At 35.7% G+C, this 8,550-nt stretch overlaps 1 protein-coding gene across 1 annotated transcript; it reads left to right on the forward strand.

Annotated features, from left to right (window-relative positions):
• The first annotated feature begins 1,251 nt into the window (after positions 1 to 1,251).
• LOC131953764 (uncharacterized) lies at positions 1,252 to 7,221 on the forward strand. Its single transcript, XM_059317122.1, has 2 exons — positions 1,252 to 1,351; positions 5,304 to 7,221. The coding sequence occupies exon 2, from the start codon at positions 5,318 to 5,320 to the stop codon at positions 7,058 to 7,060; it is 1,743 nt and encodes a 580-aa protein (XP_059173105.1). The 5' UTR covers positions 1,252 to 1,351; positions 5,304 to 5,317; the 3' UTR covers positions 7,061 to 7,221.
• Positions 7,222 to 8,550: the final 1,329 nt, after the last annotated feature.

Below are 8,550 nucleotides of genomic sequence, written 5' to 3' on the forward strand. Positions count from 1 at the left end.
GCTTTAAGTTTTTCTCTAATGGAAACTAGAGGGTTGTTTGGCTTTTCACCAGATCTAAAGAGACCATATTGTTGATTCTCTGCAGATAAAAAGAGCTATAATCTTAAATATTTAAAAACGAATTGCAAACTATTTTGTATTGTTTTTTAAATCTTAACAGGTATATTACTATAATTTCAATAATGAAAATAAGTATTTGTAGCAGTTGCAGGCTCGGTTAATATGCTTCATTTGTATACCAAAGTCTAATTCTAGTAGTAAGATTTAATTTGTTAGTTGTATTTACTGCAATAAGCTGTCTTGCCAATAACTAGCATTTACGTAGTGTATCCATGTAGACTAGTAATAGTCCATACTTCTGCATTATAGATCAAAATTTTTATCAGTATATAGAGAACAGTAGGCCACTACGACTATCCAACACACATTGAACTCACTTCTATTCACTTCTATTTATGAACTTTACACTGTAATGTAGAATTGTCATAACATTCTAGTAGGTTATAATTATACTAGTATTACTAATAGTTGTGTACTGAATAAACATGCTTTTGTTTGCTTATGCGGCTCATTGTAATAGCTATTAGAAGCTTCCAGCAAAAGCATGTTCAGTCCGGCAACCATTGCTACATCAGAAAGACCACAGACAAGAATGATGGAGCATGAAATGTCGGCAACTTTCGCTGTGTTTGAGATCTAAGATGTGTTCCGATAGAAACAGTCCGGCAACCATTGCTACACCAGAAAGACCACAGACAAGAAAAAGTGGAGCATGACATGTCGGCAACTTTTGATGTGTTTGAGATCTAATATGTGTTCCAATAAAAATCGTACTCAAAATTTACTTTTGTGCTGTATTTATGTGTGAAAATTAAAAAAAAAGATTGCTATAATCGTTTTTTTTTTTGTTTTGTACTTTTTTCGGGGGTGCAAAATGTCCTACATTCCTGACGGTACTTATAAGTACCAATACACGTTTGTATAATTAAAAATGTATAAAACGAAATTTCACTTGACATATGCTTTAAGTGTGCCATAAGCAATATGATAACACACTGTTTAAGAACATATTTCAATGTAATGCATGAAATTTTAAACTTATCGCGGTTAGCAGTTTTGTGTAATGGTCTTTCCACTTACCCTAAAAACTGGCGACGCCCATGCATCCACTCTCCCTTCCCTGGAAATCCGGGCTAAGCCTATTGAAATAAAGTATAAAAAGTAGCTCCTTCTAAATATTTCATCACAAAAAGAACCTCCTCTGAAGACGACTAGCCTGCACGCCTGCACAATATCTGTTGTTTATACAGATGATTGTCCTCTTGAAATATATTTTGTCAACCAAAGTACCGTGAGTAACACAATAATGTTTAATTAATTTTTTTCAGCTAGACCTCCCTCTCTACTAAATTATCTGCCCCTAATAGCCGTCACTTGTTCGAACCGGCTTTGCTATTGTAAAAATCCGCGATGAACCACAGCTCACCTGACAGGTGGGATGAGGGTGGTGGCTAAGATTCGTGGTGTCTTCCATGGTCCACATGAAGAGAATTACATTTATTGATAAAACAAAAGGGGATGGCAACTTGGGATATAGACATGAGCTTAAATCCATTTTTAATTACTTAAACTTTATAAAATAGAATAGAAACTCGTAGAAAACAGAATTCCACACCAAGTGAACGCAAAAGAAAATGTGTATAATCGAATATTATTAGTAATTTATAAATTCACTTGCATATTTTTGAGAAATAAAAAAAAAGCAAAAATGACTACTTCCGGTCAAAAGGAAATTACTTAAAATTGACAGAAAACAGAGAATTAGATCTTTTACTTACAAATGGAATTTCATTTAGCTATCTCAAATAGTACTCAAGTTATAGGCTTTTGAAAAATTCAAAGTAGAAAAAGTTCCACTTCCGTTTATCGAAAATCGCGTAGAAGTTGCTACTGATCTTAAAACTTGATATAATACTTATATATGTAATTTCATCAACCTAGCTATAACGGTACTCAAGTTATCGTGTTTACACACAGACACACAGACACACACACATATACACACACACAGACATACGGACAAGATTACAAAAAAAAATGTTTCTTTGACTCAGAGAGGTGTAAAACGACAAGATTTGCAATAATCTCGATTTTTTTTACACGATTACTATACTTTATCTCTACTTCGTATATACGAGAAAGTAAAAATGAAGGAAAATGTATTTCTGTTATAATCCGATTTTCTTATGCAACAATGGTGTAAGGCGGTGCGTACTTGGTCTACTCTCGGTAATAGAGTCTTAAACTCCCACTTTATTAGAACCAATAGACGATGACAGAACATATATTATCGCTGGATGTCGTATCTGTCGAACATAAATACCATGTTTGTCAATCAATGACGAATTGAGTCAAACTAAATCAATTATCTAAGTGTGCATACATGTATAACGGAAGTACATCCAGGCCGAACATTCATTCATCATACATAGAATTTATACCAGTATGATGGAACCGCTAATAGTGGTACAAGAATATTGATCATCAAGTGAATATCAAGATTTACTGTGACATACAAATCTAGTTTAAGAAGCTTGGACAAATGACAGACGGTGTTCTATCATAAATCAACTGGGGAATGAAGGCATGTGTCCACGAGATGCTCTCAGCGGTCGGCCAATAATATTCGGTAGCTGCATATACAGTTTAATAATGAGTAGTGGCAGATTCTAACAATCCGCTGCATACACAATGTTGCGAATGGTGTTTAAGAACGGGTCGACACTTGAATATATTTATCAGTTAAACAACACAAAGTCAGGGAGCGATTATATTTTCTTTTATTTCTCTTTGAACATAGCCTTCATCAATAACCTTTGGTTGTCTGTGAGAGAAAGGAACCCAAACTTTACTATCCCCAAACTGTTATACCCTACCACACTGCACAAAAGTGTAAATACCTTCCAAATACTTTGATTGCTGCAAACGTGTAGAAACTATTTGTTTGTTCTAATGTAAACCGCCACCGAACCACTTGTTTTATCGGGTGTCCAGCATCTACAATACAATTATGTTAGCATTATTACATTCAGAACTTGCGTAGATTTTGAGTAACGCCCTGATAGTATATTTGCCTCATTTGCCCTTCAAACACAGATGGCAGAAAGAAAGAAGGCAGGAATGACACACTACCTGGCGGCTTATATATATATATATATATATATATATATATATATATATATATATATATCAATGTATGTGTGCTTGTGTGTTTGTCTGTCTTTTATGCATTACTACACCTTTTATTCGATCGCCATCAAACTTGTGGGGAGTTGATAAGAACACAACAGAGGAGGTTCCTAAAAGGAATTTATTTTAATTTTGCAATAGCGGCGCCTCAAGGGAGATACGTATTTCTCTATAATCGGTATATTAAAAAAAATAGGATGCAATTCGACTCCGCTCATCCGATCGCCATGAAATTTCGGAAGTTGATTAGAACAAACCAGGAGAGCTTTCTGCAAAAAGATTTGTTTTTTTTTCTTATTTTTTTAATGGCGGAGGGTGCGAAATTTCACTATATAAGGTATATAAAACTAAAAGTCGGATGCGGTTTGTAACAGTCAAATGTAGGATGAATGCATGTTTCGAATGAAGGTGTAAAAAGGCGATATAAATCTAATATATATTGTGGGCAGGCGTATGCGCAAAAGGGGAAGTGAGAGGGAGAATAAAAAAGATGACGAAAAGTCGTAGTTTTAGCAGTGTAGCTGCTGTATATCTGATATCAATAAAAAACTGTAAAATCACCAATAATAAGGTTTGTATTTGCCTTTAGCTTGTGCCATGAACCCAGTCATACAAAAGGGCCGTAACACGGTTCGACACCGTTCATCCGATCGCTATGAAAATTTGGGGAGTTGATTAAGAAGACTATTGAAAATGTTTCTGGAGGAAAATTTTCATTTTCGCACGGGCGCTCCTCGGCAGGTTGTTAATTGGCGCCCCGGTTTTTTCCGTGAGCGTTATTGCTCCTTCGTTTTAAACAATGCAATAGACTATAAATAAAATTGGGCATTATAGTAGTTCAATAAATTTAATAAGGCAAGTTCATCGGTGCACCGGCAGGATGCCATTCGGCTGCGCTCCTGTTTTTTGGGGCGGTATTGCAGGTAAATTTGTGCCCCGATAAATATGATCGAAGCGAAGGCATTGTTTAAATTTAAATAACTCAAGGTCACGTGTCTAAGAATATAAGATTGTTAAAGCATTGATGAAACCCTTCTAATATATTTCGTTAGCTTTATTTGTCTTTTAAGCATTGCTACATCTTTTATCTGATCGCCATGAAACTTTTGGAATACTTTTGGAATACTTCAGGGGAGGTTTTGAGAAAAAAAATCAACTTCGTAGGGGCGGCGCCCCGGCCTGGTTTAATTTGGCGCCCCGAGTTATCATGTGAGCGCTATGGCGCCAAAGTTCGTTTTAAACTATGCGATAGACTATGAATAAGGTTGAGCATTTAGTCGCTCACTAAATTGAATTTATTATATTCCAGCACTATTATCTATTTTAAAGTTGATACGCTTGGAAGTTCTTCTATTTTGAATATAAAATAAATATTTCTAGATTTACCATAAAGACCAAGTAAAAATTAATTACTTTGAAACAAAAAACAGGTATAAAAACAAAACTAATAATGGAGTTTCTTTATTAAACTATTTTAGTCTTTAAATATTCGATATCAATCTTTGGATTTTAGCCTCACATATCTCATCAAGTTCAAGAATACGAGGAATGTGTCTCGAGCAACGGATAAACTAAACTTGATTGTAGTTCTAGCTCTATTGAGATTCTAGATCTAGAATTTAAGCCAATAATGAGATTTTTACACAACTTTAGTGCGATAGCTCATCGATAGTGAAAACAGCGTCAGTCTTTAGGATGCTGTAAAAATATTTATATACACATATACAAAAAATTATTCAGAAATTAATTAAAATCAGTGATAATAATTTTAATAGATTGGTCTATTCGGGGGATGTAAGCCCCATAACTTCCCACACCAACCCTGTTAGTCCGCCTACGTCACTGCCAAAGCTTACACTAGCACTAAATACTGGAACTGGCATTGCATCTTAAAAAATATTTTCAATACTTTTATCGAAATTCACTTATTTCATTTTACGTTCTAATTTTTAACAAATTCAAACAATACAAATCACTTTTCGTTAATATAATTAACATACCTAGTGCTAGCAATAATAATTCATTTATAATAAAAGTAATTTTTTTTCCTACAGGCTTTACATTAAAGATGCTTTTTACTGTAACGGCTGTGCTATTTAGTCTGGTGGCTTACGAAGCTGTTGTTGGGTGTAAAACTTCACAGAAGTCTACACAGAAGTCTACACAGAAGTCTACACGTTTTATGTGGCAATCAGAGTGTGAAATACACAATGAGTTAATCTCGGGTTTCAGTAGAACAAGTTGGAAAAATGATCCCCTTCAAATCTTAGAAAACGCTGAATGCAGCACTCAAAACTGGCCTTGGAATAACTCTAAACCTCAAACTATGTACGCTGATTGGTCAATTTTAAAAAGCGACCGCTCCTGGGCGAATTGTCCAGCGGGTTTTTTCCTATCTAATATGAAAGGCCAAAAAAATAGCAATGGCCATTTAGATAATATTGAACTAGGAAGATGCTCCAAGCCTGCAGACCACCCGCCAAAGTACGGAGAATGTTATGTCCAGGATATCTCTGATTGCTCTAGTAACACTGACTTATGTAGATGTAAAAACGAATCCTACGTCGCTGGTGTATATCGCGGTACTTACAATAAACTCTACTTTCTAGAGAAACTGAGGTGCTGCAAGACTGCAGAGGGACCGGAAGAACTAGACGAGCTGTACAAGGTGAAGACCCGCATCATGGACACAACGATGTGGGACATGGCTTCACTGGCTCGTTTTTTGGGTTATGGCTATCCTGGGGGTTGTAGAGGCTTTGAAAAGGTTGGAGAAAATTTTAGAAGAAGTGGCGACACTTGGAAAGCTGATACAAGTGGACGCTGTACGGGCTACCTGAGTGATAAACGTCTGAGCATGGCCTATGGTGACTGGAGTTTTGGAATAAAGGACATCAAGTATGGAACACCTGTGATACAAGACTTAATTCCCGAAACGATAGACTTTGGTACCATATCTAACGATGACCCGACTGATGTCACAAAAACTATCATACAATCTGAGACCAGTGTCCGTAGCGTCACCCACACCACAACAAGCTCTTGGAAAAACAGCGACGAGCTGAATGTCCAGGTGAGTTTCATGCCATATGGTGTAGGAGTGTCTGCCGGCTATAAATTCAACTATGAGACCAGCACCACAACATCAGATGAAACCAAGAAAGAGCAGTCAAAAACCTTTGTAGTCAACACATCTAAAACTCTCAAACCGAATTCCGCTTCTAAATGGAGCCTCATCCTGTCTAAAACAAGAACCTCTGTGACCTACACAGCCACTGTTATAGCAAAGTTTTCCTGTGAACTTCAAGGAATTCTAAGTTGGTTTGAAGGATCAAACAGTAAATATTCCAACTACCATTACCAGCATCGTGGTAACGAAGATTTTCCCAGGTTTCACTACAGATTTGGTGACTCCAGCATTCCCTTCTACACAGCCCTGAAACGACAAAGCGAAACCAACTCACTGCCTTGGATGTGGAACGACATGAAGAATGCCCACCCGAACGCACAATATTTTATCAACGATCTGTGTAATGAAAACAGGTACACCTTCAAAATAACTGGCAGGTTTGATGACGTCATTGGCAAAAACGCCAGCATCACCTGGGACTCTGTGCCGTTACGCAAGCGATTAGCCGACGTTTTCGAGGACGTGCCTGATGTCATATACCAGAACTACACTCGCGTCGCCAAGGCTCTGCCTAACGATGTTCCTCTGGTGAAGCTTGAGCCTCCTAAAGTCGACATCGAGTTCTTGAACCAAGCAAAGATTGAGAACCTCGAGTTATCTGGTTCTAAGTTATATAACTAGAGAAAATAGTTTTATTAAACGTCATACATTTCATACCTTATTTGTACTCTTTAAACTATTTAATTGTATGCATGATTAAAAAATTATATCTTATTCCTATAAACAGTAATTTTAAATTGCTATATTATACTTTTTTGGAAATAAAATAAAAATCACCAATATATGCTGCCTTATCTCAACTCAAATTTGTTAATATCTTAGAAAGAAGTAAAATGTATCTTTAGGGGAGGGAGATAAAGTTGGAATGATATGTTATTTTTAGGCGAGGGGCTTATGACTTATTAAAATGATAAATGCCATGGATGGTACACTCAAGCTATAATTAGGTCGATTGAAGAAACCTGAAAATTTAATCCAAAAGTAGCCGTCCCGGCCAGGCTGTGCACTGGCCCCTGTAAAAAGCCTCGCTGTTAAGGACCATGACCATTTAGTAATCAGCATATACCTAGCATTGTCAAGGTTTAATAGATATTATTTTTTAATTAACCCTAACGAAAAATCAACCAAAAACAAAACACAAAAAAGGCAAACATAACACAAACGCATACTTGTATGTGAACGCAAACATCAATGCAAACATAAACGCAAACGATAACAAAATTGAAAACATAAACGCACACGTAAAATCAAACGACACACACGCATATATAAAAGTTGACATTAACATAAGCTTAACCGGAAACACAAAAACAAACATTCAATGGAATCAATAACGCACACATAAAAGATATTAACTCAAACGCAGATATAAATACACTAAATCATTATTTCTGACGTTGTTTTTATAGTCATTTAGCTCTATATAGTGAATTAATGTGTATATTTCTTTAGAAAACAATAACATGTATATGAAGGCTATTAAATATAATTTGCTGTTTTAAATACATGTTTGCTGGGGATTCCAGTGCAGAAACGATGCAACTAATATCTCTAATAATTGTATTCAGTGGCGTATATCAGACTTGTCAGCAGATGTTAAAGAACAGATTTTGAATAAAATTAGACCTTAATTATTGGATGATTTTTCTAGTTTATGAACCAAGATACTTAAATTCGTGTTCGCAATTGCTCGTATTCGTAAATTATATTTATTCAGATAATATAAAAAAAGAGTTTCTATTTTGTACGAAACTCTTGAAAATCCTACAAAATAAACCGGGAGTGATCTCTTAAAGCAAGTTAGTGTGATTAAATAGCAGAAATGATAACCATTTACAAAAAAAGTTATCATTACAGAATACATTTGTATGACTGTTATTTATGTTACTGTAAAATGTGGCATCCGTGAAAACAGAATTCCCATTCATCAGGAAACCTTAAGCGAATAATGCACACGTATCATTTGTGAATGCTTTGGAGCATAATTATCCTTGAGATAAATATCACCATTGTAGTCTGAACAATTAAGCGGCTTGGTCTGATTGTAGATATCAGAGGTGACTGATGTAGCGGTTTAAAAACCAACATCTTCAGTTGATGTATATTTTTAC

The sequence above is a fragment of the Physella acuta genome, unplaced genomic scaffold (assembly GCF_028476545.2).
Source record: "Physella acuta isolate Inbredline_101_S28 unplaced genomic scaffold, ASM2847654v3 ptg000949l, whole genome shotgun sequence".
In the NCBI taxonomy this organism is placed as follows: domain Eukaryota; kingdom Metazoa; phylum Mollusca; class Gastropoda; family Physidae; genus Physella; species Physella acuta.

Coding starts and splice junctions, on each gene's coding strand:
- LOC131953764 (XM_059317122.1), top strand. CDS start 5,318: ATGCTTTTTACTGTAACGGCTGTGCTATTTAGTCTGGTGGCTTACGAA.